At 53.0% G+C, this 21,957-nt stretch overlaps 2 protein-coding genes across 9 annotated transcripts in view; one reads left to right on the top strand and one right to left on the bottom strand.

Annotated features, from left to right (window-relative positions):
- Window positions 1–234: 234 nt before the first annotated feature.
- On the bottom strand, window positions 235–8,980 carry CHPF2 (chondroitin polymerizing factor 2). 4 transcript variants are annotated; one of them, XM_073334996.1, is made up of 5 exons: window positions 7,961–8,980; window positions 7,091–7,822; window positions 3,879–4,443; window positions 3,232–3,414; window positions 235–1,673 (listed from the first exon to the last, which is right to left on the bottom strand). In XM_073334996.1, exons 2-5 carry the CDS (start codon window positions 7,366–7,368, stop codon window positions 411–413), a joined length of 2,289 nt encoding a protein of 762 aa, XP_073191097.1. In that variant the 5' UTR covers window positions 7,369–7,822; window positions 7,961–8,980; the 3' UTR covers window positions 235–410. The 4 variants fall into 4 exon arrangements, with proteins under 4 accessions (XP_073191097.1, XP_073191096.1, XP_073191095.1 ...); XM_073334995.1 differs by having other exon boundaries at window positions 7,091–8,015; window positions 8,407–8,980; XM_073334994.1 differs by having other exon boundaries at window positions 7,091–8,015; window positions 8,762–8,980.
- Window positions 8,981–9,451: 471 nt separating this feature from the next.
- The window catches only part of ABCF2 (ATP binding cassette subfamily F member 2), a 29,394-nt gene continuing 16,888 nt past the window's right edge, over window positions 9,452–21,957 (top strand). The window contains exons 1-13 of one of the 5 annotated variants that reach the window (XM_073334991.1): window positions 9,452–9,662; window positions 12,378–12,548; window positions 13,391–13,603; window positions 15,270–15,452; window positions 15,835–16,006; window positions 16,184–16,279; window positions 16,789–16,891; window positions 17,115–17,210; window positions 17,303–17,422; window positions 18,053–18,142; window positions 18,385–18,495; window positions 20,104–20,166; window positions 20,844–20,972. In XM_073334991.1, the coding sequence (XP_073191092.1) occupies window positions 12,395–12,548; window positions 13,391–13,603; window positions 15,270–15,452; window positions 15,835–16,006; window positions 16,184–16,279; window positions 16,789–16,891; window positions 17,115–17,210; window positions 17,303–17,422; window positions 18,053–18,142; window positions 18,385–18,495; window positions 20,104–20,166; window positions 20,844–20,972 (1,530 nt within the window). In that variant the 5' untranslated portion in view covers window positions 9,452–9,662; window positions 12,378–12,394. The other 4 variants (XM_073334989.1, XM_073334993.1, XM_073334988.1 and 1 more) reach the window with 4 other exon arrangements.

Here is a 21,957-nt window from a genome sequence, read left to right as displayed (position 1 = left end):
GGCATTCTTGTTCTGATTCAGGTCTCTTATTTACAACTTATTTCCAGTTGTTCCTATGACCCTACTGTAATTTTCATCCCCTGCTCCTAACAGCGCTTTGGGTGAGTTTTATGTGGCTAAGTGTAGATTGGCAGTAATCTTATAGTTCCCTCCCCGTCACGCCCACAACCCACTCTGTGGGAGTGTCACTGTACCATATGAGAAGAAACTTGTGATAATTTGTGAGGAACCAAGTTAATTTGCATGGGAAGAAACTTTAATTACTTTTCCTATGAAACCAAATTTTTCAATTGCCCTGCCCGCCCCTTGGCCTCACACACCCATCTTTCCCAGGGCAGGACTGGGGCTGGGAAGGAGGGTGAAGGTGCAAGTGTTAAGGTGCTGGGGAACCACTAGTAGCTTCTGGTCCTTCAGGTGCTATTGGCCTGTTCCTGCTCAAAGAGGGCCATGGCCAGGTGCGAGCGGGAGGAGAGCCCCTCCAGGTTACTGAGCACACAGCGGTGATACAGTTCCTCGCTCAGCCGGGGGTTGCAGCTCCTCAGCATATATTTCTGCACCAGCCCTGGCTCCACAGCCCGGAACAGGTGCAGGCCAGAGTAGCGAAGGAAGACATCAAATACTTCCATGCTCTCCAGCACTTCGTCCCGGTCCAAAATGTCAGCTGCCAGCTTGGTGCGTGCTGCCATGTAGTCAGAGTTGTAGAAACAAGCCTCAGCAAAGGCATGACGGTCAAAGTGCCCATCCCTCAGGAAGTCAGTGCTGGAGGAGGAGGCCTGCTCGCCATGGTACATCAGCACTGGGTTGAACTCCTGGAAGTGCATTGGGAAGAAGACCTGCCAGTTGCTGATGGTGTTCATGCGGCAGCGATTCAGGAACTCCGTGTTAACCTCTGTCCAAACGCTGGCCAAGAAGAAGAGGGTGTCCACAGGGTGCTTCTTTGACACTATGTCCATGAGCTTCACCTGGGATGGCACCTCAGTTTTTACGCTGATCCAGGGAATTTTCACCTCTGCATACCGTTTTTCCAGCTCTCCCACCATAGCTTTGACCCCAGCAAAGACATCCAGCTGGCTGACCCGCTGAGCATCATAAGGCTGGTAGATGAAGAGCAGGGTTAGCAGGGCATTGTCATGTGTGTCCAGCGTGTTCATGGCAAACGTGTCCAGGAAGTTGCTGACAAAGTCCACCTCCTGCACGGTCAGGGGCAGCACCAGCTGCACGCGTGTGGCCTCTGTCACATAGGGCATGGGGATGATCTCTACCTTGCTGAGGGGCCGCACTAGACTCACCCGCTTAGCCAGAACATGGCTGTGGCCCTTCTGGGTTACAGCCTCCAGCAAGAGATCCAGCATGTACTCCATGCCCCGTGTGGGGTCAAAGCGCCGGTAGCCATTCAGCAATTGTTGCTTGTAGAAACGAAGCTGGGGCTGGTAACGGCTGTTGAGATGCTGGAGTGCTGCCTCAATGATGTCACTAACATCGGCCTTGCTGGCTCCAGCCAGCTCACATTTGGGGGAGCCATCGGGACAGGAGAAGAGGTGCTGCTCTGTGAAGTAGTCCCAGCTAATCACCTCAAAGCGGGATTTGGGGACAAAGGGAGCATTGATGCCTATGGGCCATGTCAGCCCCCCCTCGCGGGCTGGTGTCAGCGATGTCAGATTCCTGATCTGCATCTGTGAAGAAAGTACACTGCTATTTATAGAATCAAACGTGTAGGGCTGGAAAGGACCTTGAGAAGTCACCTAGTCCAGTCCCCACGCTGAGGCAGGACGAAGTATACCCCAAACCATCCCTGACAGGTATTTGTCCAACTTGTTCTTAAATACGTCCACCTTTCTTGGAAGCCTGTTCCAGAGCTTAACTACCCTTATAATCAGATTTTTTCTAATATCTAACCTAAATCTCCCTTGCTGCAGATATTAAGCCCTTTACTTCTTGTCCTACCTTCAGTGGACATGGAGAACAATTGATCCCCATGCTCTTCATAACAACCCTTAACATATTTGAAGACTGTTATAAGGTCCCCCCACCCTTAGTCTTCTTTTTTCAAGAGTAAACATGCCCACTTTAACCTTTCCTCAGGTTTTCTAAATATTTTATCCTTTTTATCGCTCTTCTCTGGACTCTAATTTGTTCACATCTTTCCTAAAGTGTGGCACCCAACAGTGGGCACAGTACTCCAGCCAAGGCCTCACCAATGCCAAGTAGAGTGGGACAAATATCTCCCATGTGTTACACATGACACTCCTATTACTACACCCCAGAATATTAGCCTTTTCACAACTGCATCCCATTGTTGGCTCATATTGAATTTATAATCCACTATAACCCTCAGATACTTTTCAGCAATACTACCACCTAGTCAGTTATTCCCTATTTTGTATTCTTCCATTTGATTTTTCTAACTCAAACCCTACCATGACATTGCCCCTATTTTCTTTCCCTTTTATCTTAACCCAGCAGCTTTCAACTTATCTGCCTCTTACCTCCTTGTGGACTCAAAACAAGTGTATGTATTCTCGCTGTGTAATGCAACATTTCCTCTCTTTCGCCCCATCTTTCCTTCCTGAACAAGCTATACCCTCTATACCAATATTCCAGTCATGAGATTTATCCCACCAAGTCTGATGCTAATTAAGCCATAACTTAGCTTGTGTACTATTACATCCAGTTCTTCCTGTTTATTCTCCATACTCCTTGCTTTTGTGTATAGACATCTATAATGTTGAGCAGATTCCTTCACTGTTTTCCCTCTTGTTGTTCCTATGACCCTACTGTAATTTTCATCCCCTGCTCCCAACAGCTAGCCCTCTGTTAAGGTCACCTTTTTTTTTTTTTTTTAATATCTACTTGTGGGCTTTTGTCAACTGCCCCTCTGAATCTAGTTTAAAGCTCTCCTCACTAGGTTGGTGAGTCAGTGTCTGAAGATGCTCTTCTCCTGGAGAGGCAAGTGGTCTGGTCCCTCTTTCTGCCCCCCTCTCCAACCCCAGAGGGGCAAATGGCCTGATCCCTCCTCTCTACCTAGAGCTTCCTGAATCCTTGGTGGTCCAGGACAGTAGTGATTCTGATACCACACCCTCCTTGTGCAGGGGCTATTTCCATAGAGGAGTCTGCCACTGCCTGGCTGTCAGAGATTCTCTGTTCCCTCACAGACCTGAAAAAAAGAGATCCTGTCTAACCTCACTCCATCTCTGTCTTAGGTTCCCCATCAGTGTTCCCCCACCCAGATACCTGGAGTTGCTGGATCTCCTGGTAGGCTCTGTCCAGCTGGATCCTGCTGAAATGCTTGTGCAGTCGGTACATGAGGGTCCCCTCAGAGACAGGGTGCACAGTGAGCGCCGCCTGGAAGTCCTCACCCTCCTCCTTCTCTAGGTCTGCATTTTTGGCCAGTTCATAGGAGCGGTAATGCTGGCCCTGAAATGGATAAGACTCAGGGAGACTGGTTAGGAACCCTGGGACTCACACTGGGTCCTCCCTCCCCCACCCACTCACTCTGAAGGGGGTGAGACCCAGAGAGACAAACATGTGGGCACGAGAGGGGGTTTCACTCTCTGCTCCTCACTTCATAGATCATAGGAGAATTCAGATCTCCTTGTTGTTTCTTTCTATCCCAGGCTGCTTCCCACCCCCTTGAAAAACTGTGAAATTGATGAAATCTGACTAAATCTGTTCTCTCAAATGTCAGTCTAGCTCCACTTCCCAAGTGCTGAGGGTGAAGCTGGGCTCTTGTTCCATGCTGCTACCCCACACTTTCTTTCTTCCCAGTACTTCGCAGCATAGGTTTGGGGGCACTCACCCCTTTACCCTATGACACAGGCTTGTGAGGGTGTGGAGTCTATTGGGTTGAGGCTGTGCCCTAAATCCTGGAGGGACAATACCTGGTGCTGGGAGATGCAACTGATGCCCAGGAAGTCGATGATGCAGCGTCCCAGCCATTCATCCGGGCGCACACTGAGAATCTCATTACGGCAGCTGTCCAGATGCTGATGCAACTTGAGCAGCAGGCTCCGGGAAACCAAGTAGCCAAAGCCACCATGGCAATAGCGGGCCTGTTCATCCCCCCCAATGAACTCCTCAGCCCGTCCTAGGTAAACATCCTGATTAATGCTTAGGTGTGTCACCAGGGCCTTGATCTGCTCGGCCTGGGCATAGGTGTCATCCTGCATGACATAGAACCAGTCATAGTCACCCCCAAAGTGCTGATGGATGTAGCGCATGGTCTCATACATCAGCCAGACGGGGCGTTCGTCCCCATGTGACACCAATGCCATGCCATGTGGCACCTTGGCACTGCGCAACCCCGTAAAGTATAGCAAGTGTGGGAAGTGATGGGCCACGGTCTTGTTCACTGCCACAGCCAGTGTGTTCATGGTTGCCTTGGAGGTGAGCACAGCCACAAAGAGCCGTTCATGGAAGCCCAGCTCTGTCTGGATATAGCGAGTCCTGCAGGGAAAAGCCATGGTTACAACACAAGCAGCTGGGAGAAGGGAAAGAAACAGATCTATCCCTATATTCACATCAGAGATAGAGGGGGCACCCATACCCCCTTGATGTTTTGAGTAATCAGATTCCTTTCAAAGCTCTGACTTAGGGCTCAGCTGTGTGTACACATTACTAACAATCTCACATTTTTTAGGCATCTTCCTACTTCACAGAAATCAAAGCCAGTTAGCATCCTAACACTTGTATCCAACTATACAGAGAGATGGCATCACCCACTAATGAAAGACTGCCCCCTCTGGGCTGGGATGCAGCAGTGGTTTAACAGCCACACAGCAATCCTGAACAACAGTTTAGGGCAAGAAGTGAAGCTAACTATTGCATTCAATAGAAATTGTAGGGGGGAAGTTCAAGGGGGCAAAATGTAAATATATGAGAGATCCTTGGATTCCCTGGCGATTACATCTTGACTCCTGCAAAAGTGTCACAGGATCTTTAATGACCACAGATGATCAAGATCTTGCTTTTATATCATACTTGAAAGGTAGCAGTCTGGCAGCACCAACTCAGAGAGGAAACTGACCCTGAGGGATCTACCCACCCAGCAGTATAGCACCCCTGAGTGCCATACGATAGCATTAGGATCAGCACTCACTAAACAGGGAGTGCACTCACTACCAAGCCCCCAACACTGCTCCCTGAAACCTCTGTTTCCTATCCAAGTACTAGGAACATAGAAATTGCCAGACTGGATCAGACCCAAGGTCCATCTGGTCCACTGTCCTGTCTCTAAGGATGGCCAGCACCACCGGTATCAGAGGAAGCTGCAAGAAGTCTTCTAATCACTAGTAGTTTGACTGGTTTTAACCCTGAACCATGAGGTTAAATATTTCTTCCAAAATTTATGTTAGCACTATAAGAAATTTGGCCTCATTAACATCCTGTGGCACTGAGTGAAAAGTATTTCCTTTGATCATTTTTGACTTTCCCACCTTTTAATTTAATTGAATGTCCCCTTTTTTTGTGTGTGTGTTTTGAGACAGGGAGAACAGAAGTTGCTGATCTCTCTTTAGACCCTTCATTATTTTATATCCTTTAATCATGTCCCCACTTGTCTCCTTCCTGAGGTAACAGTCCCAATCTTTTCAGCCACATCATAGGAAAAGTTTTTTTCATCACCTAATCATTCTTGTCTTCCTTCCCTGAACCCCCTCTATTCTACAATGTGCTGCACACAATACCCAGATGAGGCCATGCCATTGACTTATAGAAATGCATTAATTTTTTTTATTATTCTCCATTCCATTCCTGATGTAACCGAACATCTTGTTTGCTTTTTTTGACTGCATCTGCAGACTGAGCAGAGATCTCCATGCAGCTGTCTATAATGACACCAGGTTGCTTTCCTGAATTGATTTTGAACTGTGTAAGGTATGAGTAGGTTTTTCCCCCCTCCAATGTGTACTGCTTTGCTGTTAGCAACACTGAATTCACTTTGCCATTAAGTTGCCTATTCATCTAGTGTGATACAGTCTCTGTGAAGTTTCTCATGGTCTGCTCTGGTCTTGACTAATAAAAGTAACATCATCTGCAAATTTTGGTACTTTACTGCTCATCTCTATGGTGGGGTGTCTACCCAACACTGTAATGAAAAGGGTTAAAACTGGAGCTTGGGAGCTCAATTAAAAAGTGCCTGGCCACACCTGCAGGGTTGGCCAGTCACAATGACTCATGAATCTTAACTGAGAGAAGTGGGAATCAGTATAAATAGAGGAAGTCTGTGACAGAAGGGGTGATAGCTGAATTTAGTAGGAGGGGCTTAGTGAGTGTTTTAGGAAAGTGGGGTAACATTAAAAAAGCTCTACTATATTTTTTTAAGGATACTCAGCAGGGTAAGAGAGCATAGTGGCATGGATGTATGGGGAATATAGTAGGTGATGGTTATACTCAGTAGACGAGTCAGCTTCACCATAAAGCATAAGAAGATGAAGGGTACTGCAGGGAGAGAGTTAGGAACTCTGCAGTTGCTCTCTGGGATCAGAGAATGGAAACAGCCCTGGCAGACATTCAATTGACGACTAAGAGAAGAATAAAAGATCAAGCCTAAGAAGGGTAGGAGGGGATTTAAGCTTACACTTTTACTTTGGGATTTATTGGGGAATTCCAGGAGGGAGCACTGAGAGTCCTAGCCCTGGGAGAAGGGTGAACTCAGACAGGTTGTGGGACAGGCCTCCTTATAGGCTTAGTAAGGAACAGTCCAGGGAAACAGCAGCAAGAAGATTGAGGGATCCATAAGAAGACTTTGCCTCTCACCCCTGGACTATTTAATTTCTTTAGTAGCCTATCTTATCAAAGCCATTTTGAAAGTTGAACTAAGTTGTCAACCGCTTCTCCTTTATCTGCCACTTTTCCACATTCAAAGAATTCTAATACATTAGTGGGAGACAATTTTCCTTTGGAGAAACTGTGCTGGTTATACCTTGTCACATCATAATCTTCCAGCCATTTTATTATACTATATTTAATTATAGTTTCAACCAACTAACCCAGTCTGACCCTGTTTAGCCCGTAACAGCTGATGGGACCCCATGTTAGACACAGGTGGTCACCTTCACCTCACAATGACTTGCTCAAAAGGAGCATCTCTTACCTGAGCACTTTCTTGTAAGGCTTATTGGGGTCTCGGTAGTAGGGAACAATCCTGGGTTTGAAGTCCTCATCATTCTGGCTTGACCTTTCTCCAGGAACAGTGTCCTGCTGCATTTTCCCTGCAAACAGCCCATTATTTACCCCTGTGTCCATGCAAGTATCCTCCCCATCACTCTGGATCCAGGAGACGCGCAGCAGGCTTAGACTGCATCCCAAGGAGAGACCCAGGATGAGTGGCAGTGCAGGCCGCAGGAAGGCAAGGAGAGTAGCCAGACGCATGGCAGAGCTATCATGAAACAATACGCAGAATCTTCAACAAGAAAGTATCTAGAATCTCAAAAAATCTGGACGAAGGGAGATCTAGAAATGCACCAAAACCTGAGAGAGTTAGAAAACAGTGATCCAGACGCATGAGAGGCACGATGTCTCACTTAAAGGCAGTAGTAGGCCACAGATCTAGCTCAGTCATGAGTGTGTAACAGTGTCAGAGGATAAACCACAAAGTTCAGAGAATTTGGCAATATGGCTCATGTTGGAAAGAAAATTAAATGAGCCCCAGGTAGTGTCCATGCCTGGGGATGTGGAAAGTCATTCCCAGCTCCTTGACAGGTGAGGCAGACAGTGCTCCAGCCCTGAGATCTGTGAATCCAGTCAGCTCCAGGGACTTCAAGATACAAACACTTCTCACATGGGATGGAATCAGAAAGTTTCCTGAACTTCCAAGTACAGGAGCCTTAGGAGCAGAGGGAGAAAGAAACCAATGCTCAGGTCCCCTGGAATAACATCTGGCAACATGAAACACTGACCCTTTGCAGCTGGTGGACAGTGTCTCAGTGGTGACTCAGGCTAACAGCATGAGAGCCTGTCCCACCTGCTTGTTTCTTGGTTCCAAGCTGCTGCACTTTTGATGGTCCCATCCAGGCTACCTAGAGAGAGGGAAACTGAACAACCAGAACTGCAGGATTGAATCTGCCTCAGTGACAACTGTGCAGACTCAGATTAAGGTTAGGATACCCTAAACTCCAGAGCTGGGATTACCATTCACCCCCTGCTAAGAGAGAGGTCAGAGGCTCCACTTCTGAGACAATGCCAGGGAGACTGGCTAGCACTTCCTGCATGGGAAAGGATGAGGCCCTCAGCAGAGGTAGTGGAGGGACATGGGTGACGGGGGATTTTCCCCTTAAAGTACAAGTTCCAGTGCAGCCCCAGGCTGGGCAGACTGGCTGGGTGAGGATACTGGGCTTTCCACCCCTAAAGCCTGTGTTCCAGTGCCACGCTTACTGGACAAATATGCTCAACATAACTCAGCACCCAGACCTTAGCTGGTAGCTTCAGCAGAGCGGGAACAGGTGGACTAGGGCCTGGAGAAAGAGTTCTCCTCTTTTCCCTAGAGCTCCTCCAAGGCAGGGCTGAATCCCACCGGCAAGGCGCCGTGCGAGGAGAAAACGTGTCCGGGGAGGCCTGGGCGGTCCAGCCCGGGCCCGCGCAAGGGAAGGTCCCAGAGAAACGTCCCCGGTTCTGCCCCGGGGGGGGAAGGGGCGGCTGGCGAGCCCCGGGCTCCCGGGCTCCGGGGGCAGCCCTGCTCCAGCTGAGGGAGGGGAGCGAGGCCCCAGCACAGCGCCTGGCCCCCCGCCTGCCCAGGCATCGCCCTGCTGGGGCCGCTCCCCGCTACCTGCCGGACGCTCCCGCCGCAGGGGCCCGGGCCCGGGCCAGGCTCGGCTCCCGGCCAGGCAGGAGGAGCCGGGGGCGCGCAGCAGCTCGGGGCGCCGGGTCAGGCTGGCATCGCTCGCGTCCGACAGCCGCCAGCTCAGCCGCCTCCCGCCAGCCCCGCTCCCTCCTCTTCCCCTCTCGATGGTCCCTCCCGCGTCGCTCTCTCCGCCAGACCCCGCCGACTCTATGGTTCAGTGCGCGTGCGCAGGCCTCACGCCCAGAGCCGCCGCCGCTCCCTGCGCTTTGCAGCCACGCCCCGCCGGCCCTCGGCCCCGCCCCCGCGCCGGGGCCCCGCCCCGGGTCCTGCCGCGCCGCGCCCCGGCCGGGCCCTTGCGCCGGCCCTGCGCGCGGGCCGCCCGGCCGGAGGCGGGGAAGGCGCGGCCGGGGGCGCAGCCAGGGGTGAAGCGAGCCGTCCCGCCTCGTCCCGTCCCGCCCCGCGGTCCGGCCTCCGAGCTCCGGGGCTGAGGCGGCTTCTCCCGCGGGACCGGCTGCAAAAGCTCCCGTCGCTGCCTCCCGCAGCGGCCCTTGCCCTGTAGCGGCCGGGGCCGGCTCCCGTCGGCACCGGGGGCCCGCGGGCCTGATTCCGCCGCGCGGTGTGTCCCGGGCCGGAATCCCGAGTCCGCTCGTCGCGGGCGGGCCAGCCACTGCCGGCGGCGGCGGCGGCGCGGGCCGATGGAGCCTCGCGGGCCCCCAGGAAGCCTCCCAAAAGACAAGAAGTGTTTGGTGGGAACGGGCTCCTGACACACCTCCGCTCAGCCGGGAAATGCCCACTTGCAATTTGCCAGCCCCGGTTTCTTCCTCCCCTGACCCTAGTGCCGGGCTCTCCCAAGGGAGGACGCCAGTCCCATCTCCAGGTTTTTACTGTAAGCCTCTTGGGGCAGGTTCCTTTTGTTTTATGGTTGTACAGCACCTGGCACTGAGGGGGTCTGGGTCCATGACTAGGGCGGGTAGGCACTAGGCCAGGGGTGGCCAATGTGAGCCTGAGAAGGAGCCAGAATTTACCAATGTACATTGCCAAAGAGCCCCAGTAATACATCAGCAGCACCCCATCAGCTCCCCCTCCTGCTCCCAGTGCCTCCCGCCCCCTGGGATCACCACATCCCTCTCCATGTCTCCTGACCACCGTGATCAGGGGGCTGGAGGCTCTGGTGGGGAGGGGAGGAGAGCAAGGGCACGGCAGGGGGAAGGGGCGGAGTGGGGGCAGGAGCTGGGGCAGAGCAGGGGGTTGAGCACTGAGCACTCCCCAGCACATTGGAAAATTAGCATCGATAACTGCAGCCCCAGAGTCAGCGCCTATGCAAGGAGCTGCATATTAACTTATGAAGAGCCGCATGCAGCTCAGGAGCCACAGGTTGGCCACCTCTGCACTAAGCTAAAGGAAATAATAACAATAAAACAATGACAAGAAGCAAATACAGACTTGTACCTCACCCAAGAGGTGTCAATCTGCTGCCCCATATGACCCAGTCCTGGGCATGTGGTACCCTCCACATCCTGTGACCCCATTCTGGGCTCCTGTTTCCCCTCTCCCAAGGCATTGCAGTGACACCCACCACCATTCAGGAATGATCAGTTTCACGTTCATGGGACACATTGCTGAGGGGGTGGGGGAAACCAGTGCTTAATTACTAATGAAAGAAGTGCCAGAACTCAAGAATTTTTTTACTTTCATAACTGACATGACAAGCCCGGACGTCTTGGGGCTCTGAACTGCCAAGGCCGGAGGAGATGGTGCTCTGAACTAGGGTGACCAGATGACAAGAACAAAATATCGGGACACATGGGGGGCAGCCACAGGCTCACCTCCCACCAGGCCCGGCTCCAGGTTTTTTTCTGACCCAAGCAAAAAAAAAAAAAAAAGCCAGAGTGCCACCGAAGCAAAATATCGGGACAAATGGCATCCCGATCGTACATCGGTCAGGACGCGGGACAAACAACTAAATATTGGGACATCTGGTCACCCTACTCTGAACTGCCAGGGTGTGAAGGCCAGAGGTGCCGGGGAGGCTCTCAGGGTACAAAGCCCGGAGGTGCCGGGTGCTCTGCGCTCCCAGGCCTAGAGGTGTGTGTGTGTGTGGGGAGGGGGGGGTGTCTGAGCTGCCAGGCCTGGAGGTGCGGGGGGGGCTCTGAGGTGCGAAGCCCGGAGGTGCGGGGGGGGTGCTCTGTGCTGCCAGGCCCGGAGGTGCGGGGGGGGGTGTCTGAGCTGCCAGGCCCGGAGGTGCGGCGGGGCTCGGAGGTGCGGGGGGGCTCTGTGCTGCCAGGCCCGGAGGTGCGGGGGGGGGGTGTCTGAGCTGCCAGGCCCGGAGGTGCGGGGGGGCTCGGAGGTGCGGGGGGGCTCTGCGCTGCCAGGCCCGGAGGTGCGGGGGGGGGCTCTGAGCTGCCAGGCCCGGAGGTGCGGGGGGGCTCTGAGGTGCGAAGCCCGGAGGTGCGGGGGGGGGGGCTCTGTGCTGCCAGGCCCGGAGGTGCGGGGGGGGGCTCTGAGCTGCCAGGCCCGGAGGTGCGGGGGGGCTCTGAGGTGCGAAGCCCGGAGGTGCGGGGGGGCTCTGCGCTGCCAGGCCCGGAGGTGCGGGGGGGCTCTGAGCTGCCAGGCCCGGAGGTGCGGGGGGGCTCGGAGGTGCGGGGGGGGCTCTGCGCTGCCAGGCCCGGAGGTGCGGGGGGGGGCTCTGCGCTGCCAGGCCCGGAGGTGCGGGGGGGGGCTCTGAGCTGCCAGGCCCGGAGGTGCGGGGGGGGGGGCTCTGAGCTGCCAGGCCCGGAGGTGCGGGGGGGCTCTGAGCTGCCAGGCCCGGAGGTGCGGGGAGCTCTGGCCCAAGTTACCCAGCTGCGGGGGTGGCTCGGCCCTCTATTGGGGAGGGCCCTGGTTCTTGGCGCGGTGCATGCTGGGAGTCAGAGGCCCGCCAGGGCCAGTCTCTTCTGGCGATGGCGGGACGTGACTCTGTTTCCCAGAGCGCGGTGGGGCCCGGCGAGCAGTGACGTGTCGCGTGGCGATTGGCGGTCGGGCCGGAGGGGGCGGAGCGTGCGCACGCGGTGGCAGCTGTTCTGTTGCGACAGGCGGAAAAGCGCGGAGGAGCCGGCGGCTGGTGAGGCGCGCGCGGCTGGGGTGAAGCGAAGCTGACGGGGCCTTGCCGGCGTCCAGCCGCTGCTTCCCCTGCGCCTCCCGGCGACCTGAGGCCCGGCCCCCGCTGGCGGCCCGGCCCCGCCTCGGAGCCGGGGGTCAGCGGCGGCGGCTCCTCCCGGCAGCTGCTCCGCGAGTTCTCAGACCGCGGCGCCGCTCCGGCCCTCCCAGCGCCCGCTGCAGGCCCCGGCCCCGGCCGCAGCGAGGAGCCGAGCGGCCGCGCCGATCTGGGGGGCCCGGCGCCTGGCCCTCCTCGGGGTGCGGGTGGCCTCGGAGGAGTCGGGGGTGAAGGCCTCGCTCCGAGCCCTGAAGGTGGGAGGACCCAGGAAACTGCGAGTGGCCCAGAGTTCAGAGGGTGTAAATTGTCATGGGAGCCCAGGAAAGGGACTCAGCCCCGGGGTCTGTGCCGGGCCTTGGCTTCTCTCTAACGGGGCTCTGCTTCCTCTTCCTTTCGCAACTGCGCTAGCGCTGTGACCTGTAGCCATGCCCTCTGACCTGGCCAAGAAGAAGGCGGCCAAGAAGAAAGAGGCAGCCAAAGCTCGCCAGCGGCCAAAGAAAACCCCAGAGGAGAATGGGGATGCTGAGATGGAGCAACAGGAGATGAAGAATGAGGAGGCCAATGGGACAGAAGGGACAGGTGAGGAAGGAGCATCCTGTGTTGGACTCTCCTTTTCCTGGGTAGGTGCCTCCCAGCTCAGCGCCGGCTGAGGTGCCAGTGCTTAACTGCAGCCAGGGCTTGGCAGTTCAGAGCCCCCCAGCCCTGGGCTTGCTGAATCAGTTATGGATGTAAAAATACTGCTTGAGCCCTGGCATCTTTTTCATTACAAATTAAGCACTGTGTGGTGCTTTCTTGCAACTTGACTGATTCAAGAAACCCTCTGTGGTGGTCAGATCCTGGCATCTGAGTGGCACAGGATATTTGGGTATTGCCATGCCAACTGTAACAAGACTAATCAGTTATTTCCCCATGCTAATTTTCCCTGTACTGTTACTCACACCTTCTTGTCAACTGTTTGAAATGGGCCATCCCGATTATCAGTACAAAAGGTTTTTTTCTCCTGCTAATAGCCCACTTTAATTGATTAGTCTCATTACAGTTGGTATGGCAACACCCTTTTTTCATGTTCTGTGTGTATATATATTTTCCTACTGTATTTTCCACTGCATGCATCTCATGAAGTGGGTTTTAGCCCACGAAAGCTTATTCCCAAATACCTTTGTTAGTCTATAAGGTGCCACAAGTGCTCCTCGTGGTGTGTTGTTTGTTTGGTGTGTGTGGTTTTTTTGTTTTGTTTTTTGTTTTTCACTAACCATGGTGACTCTGCCTGCTTAGCTGAGCAAGTGAGCTGCCTCTTTTCTTGGGGAACAGTGCTTGGGCAGGGGCAGACTCCCACATCATTTTGGGTGCTGGGGGTGGAGTGAGGGCTGCCATGGGGACCCTGGGTTAGTTCTTGTCTTTTGGCCTGTCTCCGCACACAGAGATAGATGCTTTGACGAAGGAGCTGGAAGACTTTGAGCTGAAGAAAGCAGCTGCTCGCGCTGTCACTGGGGTGTTGGCCTCCCACCCCAACAGCACTGACGTGCACATCATTAACCTCTCGCTGACCTTCCACGGCCAGGAGCTGCTGAGCGACACCAAACTCGAGCTGAACTCAGGGCGTCGCTATGGGCTTATCGGGCTCAATGGGATAGGTGAGATTGGGGGGATGCTGTGTGCCTGTGGGGAAGAGAGCTTCTCAGTGCTGGTTTGGAGAAACAATGCCCGCGGGGTGGGGGGGGGGGGGGGAATCAATGAACTGGTGGTGAGCTGTAGGATGCAAAATCTCAGTGATGCCAGAGAGAGGTGCCCCTTGAGCAGGAAAAAACAGAGTGAGACTCAGCCGGGGCAGTGCAGCAAATACACCTGGGGCACCTGCCCTTACCCCAGGGAAATCCAGGGGGAGTAAAACAGGGAAGGAAGTTAGATGGATTCGCATTGCAGCTTTGTGTTGTGTATTTAGCAGCATCGGTGTCACAGTGCAGGGAGATCGTGGTGACTATGATTCCCTCCTTGAAATCCTGCCCTCTCTTGGCTTTTGTGATTCTGTCCTCTCCTGGTTCTATGCCTACCTCTCTAATGGAGGATCCTCCTCCTCTGCCTTCCAAAGGTTCTGTGCGGTTTCCACAGAGCTCTTCCCTTGTTCCCTCCTCTTCTCTCTCTCCACCTTATTTCTGGGTAATCTCATATGCAAACACAAATTCAGCTACTATCTCTGTGTTGATGATTCAGCTCTTTACTCCAGACCTGTCTCCTTCTGTCCAAGCTTAAAACCTCAATCTGTCTCTTTTGACATCTCATCGTGGATGTCTAGCCATCAGCTCAAGCTTAACATGGGTAAAACAGAGCTCCTAATCACCCTCCCTGCTATCTTCTTTCCTGATCACTGTGGACGACAACACCACCCTCCTGCCTGTCACTAACGCCCATAACCTGGGAGCCACATTTGAGTCGGACCTCTCTCTAGGTCTTCATGTCCGGGCTGTATCAAAATCCGTCTGATTCTTTCTACATAATATCTAAGATATGGTCTTTCCTATCCATCCACACGGCTAAAATTCTCTTCCAAGCTCTCAACATCTTGCTTCTTGATTACTGCAACATCCATCTCTCTGTTCTTGACAAATGCACTGTTGCCCCACTAACACCCATTCAGGATACTGCTACAAAGATCGTTTTCCTAGCCTGTCACTTTGACCATGTCAGCCCTCTCTTTGAATCCCTCCACTGGTTCCCCCTTCTGTTATCATCTCAAACATAAACTGCTTGTCTTCACTTTCAAGGCTCTTCATAGTTAGTCCCAGCTTTATCTATCATTTTTCTGTTTGATGCCTGTCTCTGATCAGTAGATGCCAGCCTCCAGTGCCCACTTGTTACATTTTCTAACACCTTTGTGCGTTCTCCCAGGCTGCCCCACGTACCTGGGAGGTGCTCCCCATAAATATCTGCAGAGCTACCTCCTTATCTACTTTCCAGACTATCCTTAAAACTCTCCTTTCCGATGATCCTACATAAAACTTGACTGTTAGTCTGCTAGTCTGCAGAGACCGCTGCCTACCACATTGACCAATATTGTCTCATTGTTTCCTCGTACTCCCCTGTCTGTACCTATCTGTTGTTTCTTGCCTTACACTTAGACTGTGAGTCCCTTGGGGAAGGGACTGTCTTTTTGTTCTATTTGTACAGTACCTAGCACAGTAGGTTCCTGATTTATGAGTAGGGCTCCTAGGTGTCTTGATAATCACATAGTAATAACTGCACTCGCTTCCAATGCCAGACAGTAACAGGAGGGTGTTTGTCTGTCTGCCTGCCTGTACATAGGAAAGTCGATGCTCCTGTCCGCTATCGGGAAGCGGGAAGTGCCAATCCCAGAGCACATTGACATCTATCACCTCACCCGAGAGATGCCCCCTAGCGAGAAGACGCCACTACAGTGTGTGATGGAGGTGGATACGGAGAGGGCCATGCTGGAGCGGGAAGCTGAGCGGCTGGCTCATGAGGACGGTAATACTCAAGTGGGGTTCATGTAGGCAAGGAATCCCCTTGTGGAAAGGGCCTCTTACTCAGGCTCATCACCAAAGTTTTCACAGGGCATGAAGCCTGACTCTGCTGCCCAGCTTTAGCTGGAGATTTCTGGGGAGCACTGCTCCTTCTCCAGCAACACAACAGCTCCTTCCATTCAAACTAGAGTGGAGCCTGCTCCTCTGGAGCTTGCTATGGGGTCCCTGCCTTGGGAGGGGGTTTGTGAACCAGGGGGCAGAGAAGTAGCCCCTAACCGTTGCAGGCAGCAGTGAGGAGGGACATGAGTGGAAAGTGGGACACTGGTGGGGTCTCGGATTGGTGAGGTGCTGGCGCAGGTGCTGACTGGCAGAGTCTTCTCTCACAGCGGAGTGTGAGAAGCTGATGGAGCTGTATGAGCGTCTGGAGGAGCTAGACGCCGATAAGGCAGAGGTGCGGGCCTCCCGGATCCTGTACGGTTTGGGGTTCACTCCAGCCATGCAGAGGAAGAAGCTGAAAGATTTTAGTGGCGGCTGGCGAATGAGGGTGGCTCTCGCCAGGTGAGTGCTATGCTCAGTGTTCCCTCCCTGGGCCCTCCCCTCTTTTGTTCCAGGCTGCTACATCGGAGGCGCAGAGATCTCTGGGGAGGTGGTGGGAGTTGCTTTCTGGACATCCACCCTCCAAACTGGGCTTGGGGAAACCTCTATTCACTACCTCTCTCCTTCTGGCCTCTGCAGAGCTCTCTTCATTCGGCCATTCATGCTGCTGCTGGACGAGCCCACAAACCACCTGGACCTGGATGCCTGTGTGTGGCTGGAAGAGGAGTTGAAAACGTAAGCGTGGCTGGAGGCAGCTATTGCTGTGCTCTGGTGCCTGTGCACCCTTCTGGGGTATCCCAGGGCAGCTCACTTCCTGGAGCAATCGCTCCCAGCAGCTGTTCTGTAGGTGCCACCTGTGGACATGTCTGTTTGCATTATGGTGGCACTGAGGGCCTATTGTGATGGGTGCTGAATGGACAGTGGGAGAGTCCTTGCCCACAAAGGACTCTCTCTGGGAGGCATTACTGAATTAGTGTTTCCCAAGGAGCAGACTAGGCCCTCCAAAAAGTGTGTGTCAGGGCCTCTTTCCTGTCCATTCTGCGCAGTTTTGGTGAGGAATCATTCTCTTTCCTGGGACTGAGCCTAGGAGCTTTCCCTAAAGCTCTTGCAGCACCTGGCTCTCTGTAATGGGAGGGAATCCAGAGTGGTTCGTAGTGGACATGAATCCTTCCTGGTCCCTGGCAGGGCTGCCAGCCTAGGAGTCTCATCCCAGCTGGGCCTCTAATAGCCATGTGGTGCTGCAGGTTCAAACGGATCCTTGTGCTGATCTCCCACTCCCAGGACTTCTTGAATGGCATCTGCACCAACATCATCCACATGCACAACCGCAAATTGAAGTATTACACGGTGAGTGAATGGGGCCAGCGTGTGACAAGTGCCTGGGATGGGGGAGGAGGAGACCCCTGTTTAGGCTACCAACTCCATCCCAGACCCATCCCTGGCTCCAAGGCAGGACTGTGCAGTCTAGAGAGCACCTCCTTGCAAGAGGCCTGGGCATCTTGTTTCAGCAATGTGCAGGGAGGGCGTGGCCTTTGGGAGCTATCTCATGGCCTGTGGTCTCTCGCTCCAGGGGAATTATGATCAGTATGTGAAGACCCGGCTGGAGCTGGAAGAAAATCAGATGAAGCGTTTCCATTGGGAGCAGGATCAGATTGCCCACATGAAGGTATCTATTTAACTGGGCTGCAGTTCTCAGTCTTCTCCCATGTGCACCCCACCATGGCAGCTGCCACAAGGTAATCCCTTGTCTCATTACAGAATTACATTGCACGATTCGGTCATGGCAGTGCCAAGCTGGCTAGGCAGGCCCAAAGCAAAGAGAAGACTCTTCAGAAAATGATGGCTTCCGGGCTAACAGAGAGGGTGGTGAATGATAAGGTAGGTTGGAGAAGTGGGGCTGACTGTGGGAGACAAGGACTATAAATATGGCTGGAGAAGTAAAATGAGCTGCAGCTGGGAATAATCATCAGAGCTGGAAGCAGGAATGGCTGGCGGGGGGGGGGGGGGGCAGTAAATGGGGCATCAGCTCTAACAGAAGACTGGCCAAAGGAGAATGCAGGGGGGGCTACTACACAGCGGCTTCTTATCCCAGTGTGCGGGAGGAGGCTTGTCCAACCCTCCCAAGGGATCCAAAGCAAAGCAATGAATGCTGAATGGCTTGGGGGTGGGGGAGCAGCCCCTCCCTTCCGCTGAAGGATTAAAGTGGGGTGGAGACATGAACACACCTACCCCACAAAGGAAGCAGAATGGGTAGGCAGTCGCCGGCAATGGGCTGAATGTCACAACAAACCTCCTGCTAGTGAGTTACAGGCCTGCTTGACCTGGTGGCTGTTAGGAGCAACTTGTAAAGCTATCAACTACTCCATGGCATCTTGGTGCTCTCTGGGCTCCACAGATGCAGGCAGCTGCTCCTCCATACCTGGAAGCCAAGTCATATTGGAACTGCAGGGCTCCCCTGGTACCCTGGGTGTGGCAGAAACTTAACATGGGGATGTGTTTTGTTCCCAGACTCTGTCGTTTTATTTCCCACCATGTGGGAAAATCCCCCCTCCTGTCATCATGGTGCAGAATGTCAGTTTCAAGTACATGAAGGATGGGGTGAGTATTCTCTGTTCCCAGGCACACTTGGTGCTGTGCTTGCCTGTGTTGCATGAAGATTTCCCCCTCCCCTTGTTTGGGCCCTGAGGCCACTGGCCCAGCTTCCCCATCAGACTGTAGCATGGTGGGGGGCTCAGCTCTTGCAACTGTGGCTTATCAGTGCCCAAGCTGGGCCTGCTCATCACAGTTTACCAGGTGTTTTGGGGTGTGACCCCTCTCACGGTCTCCCCTGTGGATTGCAGCCCTGGATCTATAATAACCTGGAGTTCGGGATTGACCTGGACACACGTGTGGCACTTGTGGGACCCAATGGTGCTGGGAAGTCAACGCTGCTGAAACTGCTCACAGGAGAGGTATGCTTCCTGTATGGCTGTTTCTCCTTCTCTTCCCCACCCCTACAGCCCTGGTGTCACCTGCAGCACCCAAAATGCTTCCTTGTACAGAGCCTCTGTTGTATTATTGTAGGTGGAGTACATGGGTCCAAAGAGTCAAAGATGAACACTGACTGGGTCATGTTAGCAACATTAAACCATTTCAAACAAGGTTGGGGGCTTTGTATACATAGACTTCAGCCTGCTTAGTACCATGGCAATCATCATTAAAAACTTTTAAGCTTTTCTATTAAAGATACAGAAAGAAGGAAAACAGTTAAAGCATTTGAAATATAAAGTATTAAGGCTTTAATTTTAATGTTTCTTGTTCCCTTTCCTTTTAGCTGGATAGAGATTTTAGAAAACCCTTGTTTGACAGTCTTGTAGATGGTATTAAAGCTAGTAATAACTTTCCTCTGCAAAGGAGAGAAGTTAGTTTGAAATGGGCTGAAGCTGTCCTAGTTAAAGTCCAATCCCATTTCCTAGAAAACAAAACAAGACAATTACTCACAAAGCAGGGGGGAAAGAACAGCAAAGAAAGAAAGTGCAGCGTCTGTCTCTGATATTGACATTCACTTGTAACTTCAGTACTGGAAAAACACAGGCAGAGCATATGGTCTTGGAGGAGCTGATTAGACTTGTCAATCTTGAACCAACATCAGGTTATGCAGGGCACTGCATTTAGCTACCTTTTCCTGGTCACAAACTTAAAACAATGTTGCAAAATATACAGTCTTGGCTGGATAAGGAAGACTTGTATTAGACAGAAGGAAAAAGGAGAGGGATAGGAAAGAGAAGAAATAAGGTAGAGAAGGAAAAGAACACAAGGGGGAAGGGTGAGTGACAGTCTCACATCCCAGGTGGTTTTTTAGGATTAAGCTGGAGCTGGTGAAACTAGTGGTGTCATCTGGCTCCATCTCTCTGGCCTGATCTGGTCAGGACATCTTTCAGGATTAGGATGAAGAAGGTCCAGGTCCCAGGAGATGTTGGGGGTGGCAGCTATGATGGTGAAGCCAGCTCCTTCCCTTTCTCTAGTTTTTCCTTCAGCCAGCAGTGCGGTAGTCAGATTTCTTCCCCAACATCTTTTCTTTAAAAAACCTTAAAAGGGGAGGCATGGGTGGAATAGCCCATCTCTCTTTATTTTGCCCGCTGATTAGGTCTAGTTTCTGACTCACCAATTTTGCTTCCCTGGTTTTTCAGTTTCACCCTTCTCTTGTTTACAAAGCTTGATCTTAACACAGTCCCTGAGTTATATCAGGAGACATTTTGTTGAGACGAAAGACTGAATTAGTCCAATCAACACTGTTATAGGTTATTGTGACACTGTGTAAACTTTTATCTAGTTTCCCAGTTGAGCTCACAATTAGAATAAATTTGTAGGGGCAATTATTACAACACATGACCCATTCACTGACCCCAGGAAGTAAAATAGGGTTGCGGGAGAGGAGAAGTGATAGGGTCATGGTTCACTGCTGCCACAGCCACTCAAGCCAGCTGTCTCCCATCAGCTGGAGCAGGCTAACATGCCCTATTGTGGGAGGGGTGGCTGGTCTGCCATTCCCTTGTGAAATGCCTTTGTCTTCCTTCCAGCTGCTGCCCACAGATGGGATGATTCGCAAACACTCACATGTGAAAATTGGCAGATACCACCAGGTAATCCCTGCAGGGGCAGTGAGGAATGTCCCAGGCTGCTGGGGATGACTACCTGGGAACAGAGGGGTCTCATCTCTCCATTCTTCTCCCCAGGCCCCTCCCCCAAGCCTGGCTTAAGTGTCTCTAGCTCCTGCTTGCTGGGTCACAGGCTGTGCTTCCAGGTGAAGAGGCACCTCGTTAGTCACAGCACAGCGCTCGGAATGGGGAAGAGCTGCTTCTCAGTGAAAGGGCTCTGGACTTCCTTCTAGCTCATGTCTCCTCCTGCTGCGTGTGGCTATTGAGCAGGCCATGGTGGCAACCTCTGCTTCCCTTGGAAGGTGTGACAGTGCTGCTTTGGGCCTGTCTGTTTTGTCTCTGATCCCTTGGACTGGAGACTGCAACTCTGTGCTTGGTACAGCACAAAGCATGATGTTCTTTACCAGAGTTCTGTTTGATACGGAGGTTGCTTCCTTATGCCTTGTGAGCCTCTTACCACACTGAGGCACTGGCAGGTATGGGTTGCTGTGATCTGGGGATGGAGGTGTAACTGAAGTTATGCTTCCTGCTCCCCAGCTTGTACCCACACAGGCGAAGAGGTTTGAGGGGCTGGGAGAGGCTTGCTGGCTATGAACTCACTCTCAGCAGGTGACTGGGATCTCTGCTTGTGCTGTCCTGAAGTTGCTCTTCTCTTTGTCAAGCACTTGCAAGAGCAACTGGACTTGGATCTCTCACCCCTGGAGTACATGATGAAGTGTTACCCAGAGATCAAGGAGAAGGAGGAGATGAGGAAGATCATTGGCAGATATGGGCTGACGGGGAAGCAGCAGGTAGGTGTGGACTGCAGTGGGCATCTATTCCATGGGGCCTCCTCTTTGAGTGATACTCAGGATGCAGAGCCACCATTTTCCTTTTGTTCACCTGCCAGCCATCTGGAGTTACTGGGCAGTGGGCTACACTGCGGAATGGAGGTGCAAGCCCTCTCCCACTTATGAGCTTGTGGCCCCAGAGCTACAGTGTCGAGCACCTCCTCAGTATTTAAAAAGGCTGTTTCCAATCTCCCATCCAGTCTGTGGGGAAACAACTCCGTTAATCAACAGGGAGTGTGTGGCAAGGGAGCAGGGTCTCATGCTTGGCTCCAAGGTTGGTGACTACGGAATCACTCACACCTCACCAGCTCCTCTCAGAGTTCTGCCTCCTGGGCCTGTTAGATGCCCCAGATGGTTTTGTGTCACATCTGGTCCAGTTTAGTCTCCAACAGCAGCACAGACTTGCTGAGGGGGAGACAGGATACTGGACTAGACTGACTTTGGGTCTGATCCTGTGTGGCCATCCCAACGTTCTGTGCCGTGGCTGGTGCCTGGGTTATGCCGTTGGGATTGATTAGCTGGCTCACTGTGTGGAATAGCTGTGGTGGCAGAGAAGGAGGATGTTTGCTTTGCTTCCTTTGGTGCAGTGGCATAGATCAGCTGGGATTCTTTGTGCCATTGGTAGGTTCTGACCACGGTGAGCCATAGTCAACTTCATGGGTGGTGTGTGACTCCTCCATTTGGAGAGGCTGTGCATGCCTGGACTCTTTGGCCTGCCCCCTCTCAGCCTCCTCCTCCCCCACGCTCCACCTCCAGGCCCACTGACCAGCTGCTTAACATGTGCACACCTCTTTCTCCTCCCCCCACCCCTTTCCCCCAGCCAGCCAGCCATCCACTCACCACTTGTGTGCCTCTTCACTTCCTCCTGCAAGGCCTCCAAGGGTTGAGGTGAGGGCTCCAGCTGGGGATGAGGGGTTTGGAGTATGGGAGGGGGTTCAGGGCTGGG

Source organism: Lepidochelys kempii, chromosome 2 (assembly GCF_965140265.1).
Source record: "Lepidochelys kempii isolate rLepKem1 chromosome 2, rLepKem1.hap2, whole genome shotgun sequence".
Classification (NCBI taxonomy): Eukaryota; Metazoa; Chordata; order Testudines; family Cheloniidae; genus Lepidochelys; species Lepidochelys kempii.
This window is presented reverse-complemented; position numbering and strand designations above follow the sequence as displayed.

Coding starts and splice junctions, on each gene's coding strand:
- CHPF2 (XM_073334996.1), bottom strand. CDS start 7,368: ATGCGTCTGGCTACTCTCCTTGCCTTCCTGCGGCCTGCACTGCCACTC. Junction 4,444..7,090: donor CCTTACAAGAAAGTGCTCAG/GTAAGAGATGCT, acceptor TTTTCCCTGCAG/GACTCGCTATATCCAGACAG. Junction 3,415..3,878: donor GTTGCATCTCCCAGCACCAG/GTATTGTCCCTC, acceptor TATCCATTTCAG/GGCCAGCATTACCGCTCCTA.